Source organism: Plectropomus leopardus, chromosome 12 (genome assembly GCF_026936395.1).
Source record: "Plectropomus leopardus strain MGB_pleo_1.0 chromosome 12, ASM2693639v1, whole genome shotgun sequence".
Lineage (NCBI taxonomy): Eukaryota > Metazoa > Chordata > Actinopteri > Perciformes > Serranidae > Plectropomus > Plectropomus leopardus.
In genome coordinates, this window is record NC_142187.1 from 8,530,875 (window position 1) to 8,544,276 (window position 13,402).

The window sequence follows — 13,402 nt, forward strand, 5'->3', positions numbered from 1 at the left end:
CCCTTCTAGCCTCTTCCAAAACCAAAACTGTAAAGCTTTTGAGTTATTAGTCCAAGGCCACAGCCACCACTGAGAACAAAACTGTATATTTCCTGGAGACCCAGAAAGATTCAGACATATTGATGTACAGTGTGCTAGATTTTGTATCATAAACAAGATGGAAGTATACAATCAACAGTGTTTTTGTGATACTGTGTCCTTGAGCAATATGCTGAATTCATATCAGCTTTGGACGTTACGTCCCGTCACTGAAAACAAGGCAGCTGTAGTGATATAGTCGGCAATAAAATGTATCTCGCAGTGTCAGAGGAAGCAATTACAAGTCACTGTTCATGCTAAATGATAGAATAAAATAGACAAGATAGATAATAACCTTTTGGGAACCCTTTTTTATTAAAGACTTTTTTTTTGCAAAAAATAATGAGTAGTTTTGCAGTTGTTACTGCACTAGCAGTAGGAGTACAGGTAGTGTTGTGTGTATATATACAAACAAATTCAAAAATAGGTGAAAAAATACACAATCATTTATTTGTTTTAAACTGTATCATATTTAGATACTTGTGGTTTTGTGGACTGCTCAAGACAAACACTACTTCTCATTTTCAGCAACAGCTGTTTCAGAAAATATGTTAGAGCATCCTTCACATTTACCTTAAACTTCAAAGAACTGCTTTTATTCACTTCTCACATAGGAATATGTATTTACAAGTTTATATATATATATATATATATGTTAAAGTAATCCCTTCAAGTAATTTATTTTTAACAATTACAGTATTCAGAATTATACCAATTTAAAGTGCAACAGAGTATAGTTACTCATATTTGTATTTTAAATACATAACACTGTTACTTTACCAAGGTACTGTTAGAACCGGCTGGTGGCCAGGGTGAGCACAAAGCGTGGCACGCGTAGGAATGAAGGGACAACAGCTGACAGCCAGGAGAGACGTGGGACCTGAGTCAGGAGGAATTTTAAGGAAGTGTAATCAGCTACACTCCTTCCTGAAATTAAACAGATGAAGAAAATATTAAAATTACAAAACTTTTCTTACTTTATAGTAAGGAAAAAAAAAGGAAACGTAGACAGCTGATGCAAACTTACCATCGACATCTTGTATCCCGTAGCGCCTTGCCAGGTCACAAGTCAAGAGTACTTTCCCAGTCAGAGACATGAGATTTTTATCTTGCAGGCAGAAAGAGAAACAAAAGTATGAGCACAACTAAATCTGTTTAACCTGATAATGTTTCTCAGCCATGAAACCTGTTTCTGAAAGCATGTTACAATGAACAACACATGCAGATCAAATATGTGCAGAGTTCCTCAAATGCTAAGTTTTATACAGACTGGCCAACTTGCACTTCAGTCTCCACGTAACAATCTGTGATTTAAATATCATCTCACACAGTATAATCCTACCTTTTGCCAGGTTGACAATGCACAGCCCACTCACTTCAGTGGATTCTCCATTAGCGAATAAATCTTTATACTGAGCAAAAGAAAATTCAGAGATTTAGCAAAAAAACAAAACAAAACAAAAACTGGTGTAACTACCATGGATAAAAATTTTGCTGTTAGAGAGGAGACTACCTTTGAATCCACACCGTGTGGTGTTTCTTTCTCCAATATGAACTGAGATACAAACTCTGTTCGTACCGCTCCCGGCCACAAACTGACTGAAGCCACTCCTCTACTTTTTAGCTCAACAGCCATGTCTGCTGCCAGCCTGTCACACTGGAAACAAACCACAACACAAAACAGGTTTTTGTGAGACTGACTTAATTATACAGTACACACACTTGTGTTAAATTAGATATAAGTCTTTGTGTTAATAATAACACAACATGAATGGAGGACTTAAGAGGTGAACTTACTGCGGCTTTACCAACGCCGTATGGCACATTGAAGATGTACCCCAGCCCTCCCATAGATGAAATGGTTACTATCAAACCTCGACCTTGAGCCACCATCATCCGGGACGCATAAACTGAGAAGAAATAATGGCCCCTGCCAAATACATAAATATGGAAATAAGTCGTATCCATATTATTCACTCATTTGTAAAATAGCTCTGATCAAGTGCAATTGAATACTGCTTACAGTAAATGTTCTCACTCTCCTGGTATATTGTTTTGATAATTATTCTGAAAAAGCTACTCTTAGGCGTTTTCTTACCAAACAGCCCTCAGGACTCCCTGAGAGTAACTGAACACTGGGGAACTCCCAGAGAACCACAAACCCTCAGTTGCTTATTTTTCTGTTTAGCACCACCAATAGAAATGCCGAAGTTACGTAAGTCGGCTGGCAGTTGGTATAACAATGTTGCTTTTGCTTTGACATGTATTAGCCGTGTCACACGTGCTCAGTAAAGCCTAGACCTCACTGTCAGTCCATTTCTCCATGTTTTCTTCATTTTATTTATTGATTTTTCTTTACAAACTGTTGTTTGTGTTTTGCGTTATTTATTGTTCATACAGCTAACACATTTTTAAAAATGGTGGTTGCCATTGCCGCACTGGCTTGTGTTCATCCAATCAACATACACTGATGTCTGGAACAATCACTGAAAACTTGCGTCATGCATGGTTCCCCTTGTATAGGCAGAGTCAGTGCGTTTTTCGAATGGGTTTTTGGTGAGATGCCTGAAATAAAGTCTGTGGCAAAAAAAGTTTGGTTCTACAACATAAAATATGTCAAAAATACCCCACTCGTGAATTCTTAGTCTTTTACATGTCTTAAAAAAGGCTGTTTCTGGAGAACACTTTGTGGTGGTTATGCTAAAATAATGCAGCCGTGGTGTAGTTTGTTTTATAACCTTACATGAACTTTTTATTTATAGCAGTTGCACTTCAAAATCATAAAAGTGCTTATCATTTGTGAAGATTATCTTGCTGAACAAAATGTGCAAATGTCATAAACTGTTGTTTGCCACAGATCTTATTTTCTGCAATAATCCAGAATCTGATGGAAAAATTCAATAGGCTTTTTGTTGAGGGAACCAGGGTGACCCTCACTCCCTAATGTCATTACTGCACCACTATATTGGTGCTAAACAAGTCCCTCACAAAGGCGTTGTAAGAACTACAATCGTTGCTAGTTCTTACAGTGAGGACACAATAAATAAGGAGGTTCTTAGAACTATAAAAAAGTCTGTCCAGTTTAAAAATACCTACTTACAAAGAGAAGTCGTACTGAACTCAACAAACACACACAGAAAAACGTAGACAAACTGAATAACAGCTGATGTCTGAAAAACTTTTGACTGTTGACTTATCAGTGATGACTAAGCACAAAGACATACCTGAGGCCTGTGTTGTTGATGGAATCCCAAATGGACGGATCGGTTTCCCAGAACTTCTTCCCCATATTCTCAAATATATCCTGAAATAACACTTTGTGTTTAGAGTTCAAACAAATAGGTCACACAGTGAGCAGTTTGTTTGGTGCTCTTTAATGTTGAATTCATTGAATTCACACAGCTTTGTCAGGGTTCCTGTGGATACTTAAAAAGTTTTAAAGGCCATTGAATTCATTTATCTAAAAACAAGGCTTTAATTAGTATTAAATTGACTTAAATGAATCTTTCAAAAGTCTTAAAAATGCTCAGACATTGGAAGTAGGATTTTATTACTCTTGTTCTCATGTTCTACTTTGGTACTTTTACTCATCTACTTTTTTTTTTTTGCTAAACAATTTAATACATTTCTTTTCTTAAACTCGTCATGATGGGAATCCAAGCTATGGAATCTCACGTGTTTTTGAGAAACACAAAATTGTCCTGAAAATAGGCCAGAAATACTAGATATTTACCACTTCTGTTGGTAAACCAAATATATACCTTTATAACTATATGATATGTTCATTGTCTTCCACGTGTTCCACTCTAAAAAGGGAACATTGGACATAGATAACCAACTTTTTTCACTGGACAAAAAAAAGGTCACACTTTATGTTACAATAAATATTTAGGCAAAATAAAATTGTCTTTCTTCAATTTTGGTTATTAGAAAATTGGTCTTTATCTATCTCACTGGCATTAAAAAGTCTTAAAAAGTGTTAAATCTACCTTGCCATAAGCAGCGGGAACCCTGTTATTCCAGAAGTAATCTAAAGTATGCAATACATTAAGTGCTGTTTGTATATGTACCTGTACTCCAGCATAGGCATTGTTAACCAGGATGTCCAGCCTGCCATTCTGTTCACGTCTGAGCCGTTCAAACAGGTTTTCAATGTCTTCGTCTTTTGTAGAATCACAGATAACTGGCACACAGTTGCCACCCCTCTCCTTTACCTGTGTTGGGAACAAATGATCAGCGGTGAACCATAGCGATAAATCCTGACTGAAACTCTGTCAGCCAGAGATAGCTTAATGGACATTGCTTTTGCCTTGTCTGATAAAGCGCCTCAGAGAAATGTAAAGCTGGAAAGGTCACCTGTGCTGCAGTTTGTTTGAGAGTCTTCTCCTGGCGTCCTGTGATGTAGACGGTGGCTCCTGCCTCAGACAGCTGGAGAGCTATTCCCCGGCCAATGCCTCTGGAAGCACCTGTAACTACACACACCCAGCCAGACAAGGACATCTTCCCTGGAAAACAGTAGCAAGCACACAATAAGTACTAAACTCAAATATAACATGTTAAAGAAAAGCTTAACATAAACTTAAATGATATCAATCGGACATCAACAACATCTTAATTTTGTTAGGGTGAAATCCCTCTTGGTATATTGAGAAAAGTATCAATTCATAGGGGTAAAAGATTCAAGTCTAAAGTCTCTTAAGGGAAGCGTGGTGATTTGGTTACACTGCAAATAATCCTCATCAGACTCTTGTTATAGAAGACAGAATATGAAATCTGTGTTAAAGTCTGTACAATTCGCTCAAATGCACAGAAAATTAATACCTTTGTCCACAGAAAGCAGAGAAAAGTCAATGGAGGACACCGACAAGGAAATGTATCAGCACACGTCTGCACTGCACCGCTGTTAAATGTTACGAGCACAGACTGATTACAAGCCACGGTTACAAAGGTTACAAGGCTATCAGGGCCATAATATCGCGAGAAGAGGCCACATGCAGCAGAGAGTGGAGTATTTATGTCACTGAGCATCACTCGCGCTAACTTCCTCCTTCGCTTGATTTCCGGTAGACTAAATATAACGTCAACACGTTTTGAGAGTCAGCTATTTCTTGTAAACAGCTGGTGGTGTTTGAGCCACGCAATATGGTGCAAGTTGTTTATTAAGTAATTGTAAGTCATTTGGCTGTTGTTGTGTAATTCATAACAGTGTACATAATGACAAGTCAGTGAACTATCATGCTGGTGAGTGTCGGAGGTGGTCTTTGGTTTAACTTCCAATATTTAACACGCGATGGCGCTACATCTTATTTTGAGTATTGAGTATTTGTTCACAGTAGAAACAGTACCCTTGTAGCAATGTTAAATAGTGGCGCTTGTTTTGGCCTCTTATGGTTGTTACTGTCTATTCCTTTGGTAGAAGAGAGAAACTTGAGTTATGGGGTCTGTGCTGCCTATTTTTGGTTTTCAGACTGCTGTGATGTTACACAAAGGACAATGTTATTTCAAGTTAATTCCTCACTGACTAAACACTGAGCTGCTGCACATGCAGTAATTTCACTGTTGACTTTACAGAGCTGATATATGTTAAATAATAATTCAGGGACTGTGTTGTGAGTCATGTGAATGTGAATTTTTCTTGCTCCTTTTTTTCTGTCCTATAATGTGTAACTTAATGGCCCCATGTCATTATTCCTGAGATATATCTGCTGGCACATTAGTGTGTGGATTATTGACTTTGATTTATTTGATAGATTTGATATAAAAAGTGGGGCTACTGGTTGGAGAGGGTTTCTTCCGACTAAATATTTGAAACAAGTTTTTCAAGTGTAACAGAAGACATTGACTTTATCGTAGGCATACAGTTAATACTGTTATTTGTTTTTATATCACCTGTTAAATACATGGCATTGTAATTAGTAAAGAGGGACCCTGAAATAGAATAAAGTGCCATATCGGAATAATCGGGGCTGATATAAAATATACCACTTAGAGAGATTGAAGGGGACATCTTACCAGTGGACTCTCTATTTGAGTTATATTGAAATACTTGAAAATGATTGTGCTGCAGGAAGAATTCTCTGTAGAGGTGTTGCAGTTTTATAAATTCAATTGGTGCAAAATATAAAAAAGCATTGACTTTAAAGATTTAAAAAAAAGTATATATACACAAAGATAATCAAATCAAGGTGACGTACAGAGCATGACGTGTTGGTTTATATGTAAAACATATAAGTCAAATTGATTCTAATATCAGCATTTTTGCAGTTGCTGTCACTTAAATTAATATAATTATCGAGTGTTGTAGGGTAAATCTGTCAGATATGGAAATAAGAAAAAGCCTTAAATTGTTTATATAATAGTCGAAGTATGTGGAGGTGGGGGCATTGATGTCACTGGCAGTAGGGGGAGGTTGTGACAGGGGTAAAGATATGTCCGTATGTGCATGTATGTGTATATGTATGTACAGTCATAGGAAATAATTACAAGTAACAGATCCAAGAAAAAAATAATATAGACAAAATTGACTGGAATCTTTCTGTAAGGAACTAAAGCCTTTATTTTAAAGATATCTTTTTTCATCAGTTTTGAGGATGTCGTCACTTTTTTTGTTTATCAAAAATGAATAAGGAGTGTAAACAGCAGAGGGTTAACATTTCTTTATTTAACCACTTTTGACTTAGCCTGTCAAATATCAAAGTAGTGGCAGTGATAGTAGTGATAGTAGTAGTAGTGTTATGTGTGTGTATATACATATATATATATATATATATATATATATATATATATCTACATATATATACAGCACATTAAATAGCGATAAAACAAACATGCAAAAATAAGTGAAGGGATACACAAACATTCATGTTTATAAAATGTGTCGTCTTAAAATACTTGTGATTTTATATACTGCTTAAGAAAATACATAACATGTAGCAAAAATAATACATTTGCATTGTCATGATTTGTGGCTTCATCCATAGCTTCACACAAATCAGTGTTAATGTTAAATTCAGAAAATACGTTCGAGCGTCCTTCATGTTTACTTGTTTTACCTGAAACTTCATAGAAGTACATTCATTCAGTACTGAAGTAGGAATGGTTGTGCATATGTAAACAGGGGAACCCTCTTATAGATATCATCAGAGTCAAATTAATCACTGTAAGAGATTATTATTATTAGTATAACCATTTTTAAATCATCCTTTATTTTATTGCAGATTATCATCTACTTGAAATATATTTAGAACGTTAATATAAAGTAATGAAATGGACAGCATCTGGCCCGCTCATGGGGCATTATGTGACTGGGCAATTTCAATCCAAATGATGAGGGCGGCTTCAGCTAAATGTGCTTTTCCTGTGCGCATTCATTTTCTGTCTCCATCACTAGCACCCATGACTGGATATTTTTTTCACATTGTTTGAGCAGACTACAAAAGGTGCACAAGTTTTGCTGCTGCACGTAGGCTTGGTGTTGGCAGTTTGTCATAAGCTTCCAGAGGACTATGTTTTTCATTGAGAAAAAACGACTTGATGATTTCAATGTGCATGCAGTCACCAGCCTCTAGTAGCCATGTAGTAGTAGTAGCGATAGTAGTAGTAGTAGTAGTAGTAGAAGTCATGTATGAAAAGTCCCAAAATGAACACTGTAATGGCCTACTTGATTACTCTACTGTAACTGTAATCACTATAAGGGGTTTCCATTGTGTGTGTATAGATAGATAGATAGATAGATAGATAGATAGATAGATAGATAGATGTGTGTGTGTGTATGTGTGCACGTGTGTAAAAATATATACATTTTCAAAATTCTCCTTCAAAAAATATTGTTGAGTTTGGCTCGTTAACCAGTAGTAGTGTATTTCATCAACCTCAACCACCACATGGCAGCTATAGCTCGGACCATGTAGTTAAAACGCAGACAGCTACTGCCACTTCATTCACAGTAGGAAATGTTTAGAAGCGGCTAGAGGCCAGGGTGAGCACAAAGCGTGGCAGGCGTATGAATGAAGGGACAACAGCTGACAGCCAGGAGAGATATGGGACCTGAGTCAGGAGGAATTTTAAGGAAGTGTAATCAGCTACACTCCGTCCTGAAATTAAGCACATGAAGAAAATTTAACCTTACAGTACATAATAGAAAGTACAAATCTTTAAAAAAATAAAACTTAGACGGCTGATGCAAACTTACCATCGACATCTTGTATCCCGTAGCGCCTCGCCAGGTCACAAGTCAAGAGTACTTTCCCAGTCAGAGACATGAGATTTTTATCTTTCAGGCAGAGAAAGAAACAAAAGTATTTGCAAATGAACACGACTCTATCAAATATGTCCTCAAATGCTCACTACCATAAAGAATTTTATGGTTGCATTTAAAATATAACATCTGCATTTTCAACCTGAACCTTATTTTCCCATGTGTATACAGTGTGTCTAAGAGACTGATGTGAACGACAATTTTTGGGCCAAAATGTAACCACTTGCAACTGAGCACAGTCACAGTATCACCGGTAAAAATGTTTATTTTTGCAATTGTTATTGTGAATACGTGGCTGAAGTGTCTCTTTACCTTTAGCTTAATACGTATTGTTTGTTATTGTTTCATCAAGTGGAAATCTCATTCTGAAATCTCACAAGATTTCACTTGTTGCAGGAAGACGGTAACAGAGTAGTTAACGAAAAAATAGTTTGGTGTTATCTAAAAGACTTTCAATGTCAACTTCTTGTCAGTTTGTCATCCATACACTCTGAATAAAATACATACGGGCCGCCATGGAATTTAAAGTCCTCATACATATTGTCGAAATCAGGCAAATAATCACCCATGACATTGAAAATATTTTAGATAATACTTAACTATGTTTTCGGCACTACAACATGACAAACTATTCCCCTTACTAATCTTTCCAAATCTCGTGAGATTTCAGAATGAGACTTCCACTTGATGAGACAATAACAAATAGACCGGATTTAGCTAAAGGTAAAGAGACACTTCAGACACTTAGAATAACAATCTGAGTCTGTCTGTGGCAGAAATAACCAGCAACAGTGTTCAGTTGCCCCAACTGGTTACACTGTGGCCCACTGCACAGCTGCTTCCCTCTCCCTCAATACAAGGCCAATTTCAAAAACTGATGCTCACACCAGCCTCTTAGACTTGTGGGAAAATAGGGTCCTGGTTAAAAATGTCAAAATTATGCTTTCAGTCTCCATGTAAACAGCCTGTGATTTAAATATCATCTCACACAGTATAATCCTACCTTTTGCCAGGTTGACAATGCACAGCCCACTCACTTCAGTGGATTCTCCATTAGCGAATAAATCTTTATACTGAGAAAAAGAAAATTCAAAGATTAGGCAAAAACTGAAGTAGCTACCATGGATAAAGGGTTTGCTGTTAGAGAAGAGACTACCTTTGATTCCACACCCTGTGGTGTTTCTTTCTCCAGTATAAACTGAGACACCAGCTCTGTTCGTACCGCTCCCGGCCACAAACTGACTGAAGCCACTCCTCTACTTTTTAGCTCAACAGCCATGTCTGCTGCCAGCCTGTCACACTGGAAACAAACCACAACACAAAACAGGTTTTTGTGAGACTGACCTCATTTTACAGGACATGCACTTGTGTTAAATTAGATTTTGAGATTTTGGTCTTGATAACAACAACACAACATGAATGGAGGACTTAATGAGAAGAGAACTTACTGCGGCTTTACCAACGCCGTATGGCACATTGAAGAGATACCGCAGCCCTCCCATAGATGAAATGGTGACTATCAAACCTCGACCTTGAGCCACCATCATCCGGGACGCATAAACTGAGAAGAAATAATGGCCCCTGCCAGACAAATACATATGAAAATGAGTCAAGTCATTTTATCACACTATGATCACATCACTCAACTGTTTTTTTTGTTTGTTTGTTTCTTAGGAGCTACAAGTGACAAAACAGTCATGCTGACTAAACTAGAAAGAGACAAAGACAAATTGAGTAACAGCTGTTGTCTGGAAATCTGTTAATAGACACAAGGAGATGTTGACTTATCAGTGATGACTAAGCACAAAGACATACCTGAGGCCTGTGTTGTTGATGGAATCCCAAATGGACGGATCGGTTTCCCAGAACTTCTTCCCCATATTCTCAAATATATCCTGAAATAACACTTTGTGTTTAGAGTTGGAGTAAAAAATTAACAGCGGGCAGTTTATGGCTGTTTTTCAGTTTTATTCGCACAGCCTTCCACAAGTGATTCAGCTATGCAACAATACATTAAGTGATGTTTGTATATGTACCTGTACTCCAGCATAGGCATTGTTAACCAGGATGTCCAGCCTGCCATTCTGTTCACGTCTGAGCCGTTCAAACAGGTTTTCAATGTCTTCGTCTTTTGTAGAATCACAGATAACTGGCACACAGTTGCCACCCCTCTCCTTTACCTGTGTTGGGAACAAATGATCAGCGGTGAACCATAGCGATAAATCCTGACTGAAACTCTGTCAGCCAGAGATAGCTTAATGGACATTGCTTTTGCCTTGTCTGATAAAGCCCCTCAGAGAAATGTAAAGCTGGAAAGGTCACCTGTGCTGCAGTTTGTTTGAGAGTCTTCTCCTGGCGTCCTGTGATGTAGACGGTGGCTCCTGCCTCAGACAGCTGGAGAGCTATTCCCCGGCCAATGCCTCTGGAAGCACCTGTAACTACACACACCCAGCCAGACAAGGACATCTTCCCTGGAAAACAGTAGCAAGCACACAATAAGTACTAAACTTAAATACACCACTTTAATGTAAAGTTGAATTTTAATGGTGCTCTGTCAGTTTAGTATGATTAGAGATAAAAAAGAAACAGTAACATGGCTCATAAATGAATGCGCGTCATCGCCACCCATGGCAGTAAAGTTTGTTTTCATTGAGTAGAAATAGCTCTTACATAACTGAACAGATGTTTCTGGTCATATCAATACCTCACTGTAGTCAATAAAGAATGGTTATTATGTTGCATTTCCTTCTTTAAAAGTAACTAAAACCCATTTCCAGAGTTCATACATGTTATTCCTATGATTTAAGACAGTCCAAATAGATTCATAAAAATGAACTCTCCCAAATCCAAAAGCTGAAATACTAAATAAGTTTGTGATGTCATCGGCTATAAAGTCTGTAAGTGTATGAGCTGGGCAAGATGTTGTTAGATGACTCAGAGAGCAGCTACGGGTAAGTTCTGAGTATATGGGTGCATTTTTTTCCACAACTAAGAAAATTACAGCAGAATAAAGTTCATTGGGGTGTAAAAAAATAAAAGTATATATATAAACATTCTGTAGGTCTATATAATAAGTTGCCTGTTTGTTACAATAATAAATAATAAGACACTCCAGGTCAGCTTACAGAAACAACAATAAAACCGGCATCAGGTATGAGACATAAGTTACCAGACAAACAATCATTGTCTATAAAGCAGCTCCACACTTTACACCTGAGCACATCACAAGTTTGAGTCTCACTTGTCTGATGTCTGGCTTTGAGCAAGAGCACCTCATGTTCACAAATATTGATTTATGTATCATAAGACATGGAAATAGCATGTTGTAATTCTTAATTTAGCCCCCCCCCCCCAAATATTTAGCAATGGCCTTGCTGGGGCATCTGATTGTGTTTTACAGTTATGTGCGTTCGGGAAATGTCACACACAGTCATTTATGATCACTGATATCACTGTTATCATTACAGCATATCAGTGTCAACTGCTGAGTAACAGTGACTGGACACAATGCAGTTGTGTAAGGTCTGGCTTTGGATTTCAGGTGAACTATGGAATTTATATGAGGTCACACTCCTAGTTCTCGTACATCAGTTCATTTATTTTACAATATTAACTTCATTAAAGAACATTTTTGTTTTTTTAGGACACATTTTTCACTTTAACTAAGATAGTATAAAAAAGACCCCTTTCATAAAGATGAAAGATTCAGTCAAATTTGTTAAAATTATAAATATTTGTCATCATAGTCATGCATATTCTTCTTTAACACAGATTCAAACCTCAACAGAGTCAACAGAAATCGCTAAAAACACATAGAAAACATTCATACCTTATTCCACAGAAAGCGATGTATCTGGTTTGTCAAGTCCCTACAACAGTTTTTCAGAGGAGACCGATGAGGAAACGTATCAATAGGAATGCCACCGCTCGTTTGTGCAGCTGTTATGATATCCAACAGTTATGAGACTAGCACGTCACGTTATCACTGTGTCACCATAGCTTGCGTAAATACCGCGAGAAGACGCCAGACGAAGCAGAGAGTGCAGGGTTCACACGGTCGAGCATTCACTCGCGCTAACTTCCTCCTTCGCCGGTAAACGTCAACACGTTTAGAGCGTCAATTCTCCCTTAAAATGACTGAAAAACAACTGCACCTGTTTATACGCTGAAATACAAGTCGCTTCTTAAGTAGTGTTCTGGCTTTAATTCAGTTGTTGGCTGTTGTTGTGCAGTTCAGAACAGTTTACATAACGAGAAAAAAAAATCAGGGAACTATCTTACTGGTGAGTGTCTGAGGTGGTCTTTGGATTTTCCTTCAGCTTTGCACACACGATGGCGCTATAGTTTTCAAATAAAGACATACATTCATCCAAGGCAATGAACGTGCTTTACAGAGGCATAGAAATATATCGAAGCCAATACATTAGGGAAGCATTAAAATTGCAGATACAGACTTAAAGACTACCAAAGATTAAAAATCAAGCAAATAATTGTTGCAGGTTACATATAGTATAAGTATAGGTGAAAAGTAGTGGTGTTAGTTTTGGCCTCTAATGATCGTTTCACTCCCTGCGCCTTTTATAGAGAAGAAAAGCTACAGTAATGGGCCTGTGCTGCCTATTTATGGCTTTTAAACTGCTGTAATATTAGCATAAAAGAAAATTCCAAACTTTTTCAAGCTAATACTTTACTGATAAAACAGCACATGCAGTAGTTACACTGTTGTACAGAACTGATATCTGTGAAATAATAATTCAGGGTGCTGATGTGACCTTAATGATGCATTTTTGCATGCATGTCATATAATGTGTAACTTGTTGTCCCAATGTTATTTTATTCACAATGTATCTGTTGGCACATTAGTGTGTTGATCCTGAATCCAATAGTATAGCACGTTTTGCATCATGATCAGCATTAGTGCAGAATACTATATATTTGCTGTGTTTAAGACTTTGAAACACCTGACCAGTTCTTTACCTAGCGCTGCCCCTTATCTTGTTAGAGTCTAGTGATGACATATTTCCCGACATAGCTTTACCCAGTGCCAACCTAAGCAGAGAGCTGATC

General features: G+C 37.4%; 2 protein-coding genes across 2 annotated transcripts; both read right to left on the minus strand.

The window, feature by feature from the left end:
- Nucleotides 1–371: 371 nt before the first annotated feature.
- On the minus strand, nt 372–5,052 carry LOC121952015 (dehydrogenase/reductase SDR family member 1). The gene is made up of 9 exons (XM_088085437.1): nt 4,900–5,052; nt 4,435–4,583; nt 4,149–4,292; nt 3,303–3,382; nt 1,876–2,008; nt 1,592–1,735; nt 1,421–1,490; nt 1,106–1,186; nt 372–1,005 (listed from the first exon to the last, which is right to left on the minus strand). The coding sequence occupies exons 2-9, from the start codon at nt 4,576–4,578 to the stop codon at nt 869–871; spliced, it is 933 nt and encodes a 310-aa protein (XP_087941563.1). The 5' UTR covers nt 4,579–4,583; nt 4,900–5,052; the 3' UTR covers nt 372–868.
- A 1,667-nt stretch (nt 5,053–6,719) lies between these two features.
- On the minus strand, nt 6,720–12,322 carry LOC121951301 (dehydrogenase/reductase SDR family member 1-like). Its single transcript, XM_088085436.1, has 9 exons — nt 12,165–12,322; nt 10,658–10,806; nt 10,372–10,515; nt 10,151–10,230; nt 9,784–9,916; nt 9,492–9,635; nt 9,339–9,408; nt 8,270–8,350; nt 6,720–8,171 (listed from the first exon to the last, which is right to left on the minus strand). Exons 2-9 carry the CDS (start codon nt 10,799–10,801, stop codon nt 8,035–8,037), a joined length of 933 nt encoding a protein of 310 aa, XP_087941562.1. The 5' UTR covers nt 10,802–10,806; nt 12,165–12,322; the 3' UTR covers nt 6,720–8,034.
- Between the last annotated feature and the right edge of the window lie 1,080 nt (nt 12,323–13,402).

Coding starts and splice junctions, on each gene's coding strand:
- LOC121952015 (XM_088085437.1), bottom strand. CDS start 4,578: ATGTCCTTGTCTGGCTGGGTGTGTGTAGTTACAGGTGCTTCCAGAGGC. Junction 1,491..1,591: donor CACACGGTGTGGATTCAAAG/GTAGTCTCCTCT, acceptor TCTTTTGCTCAG/TATAAAGATTTATTCGCTAA. Junction 1,187..1,420: donor CATTGTCAACCTGGCAAAAG/GTAGGATTATAC, acceptor TCTGCCTGCAAG/ATAAAAATCTCATGTCTCTG.
- LOC121951301 (XM_088085436.1), bottom strand. CDS start 10,801: ATGTCCTTGTCTGGCTGGGTGTGTGTAGTTACAGGTGCTTCCAGAGGC. Junction 8,351..9,338: donor CATTGTCAACCTGGCAAAAG/GTAGGATTATAC, acceptor TCTGCCTGAAAG/ATAAAAATCTCATGTCTCTG. Junction 8,172..8,269: donor CGGGATACAAGATGTCGATG/GTAAGTTTGCAT, acceptor GCTTAATTTCAG/GACGGAGTGTAGCTGATTAC.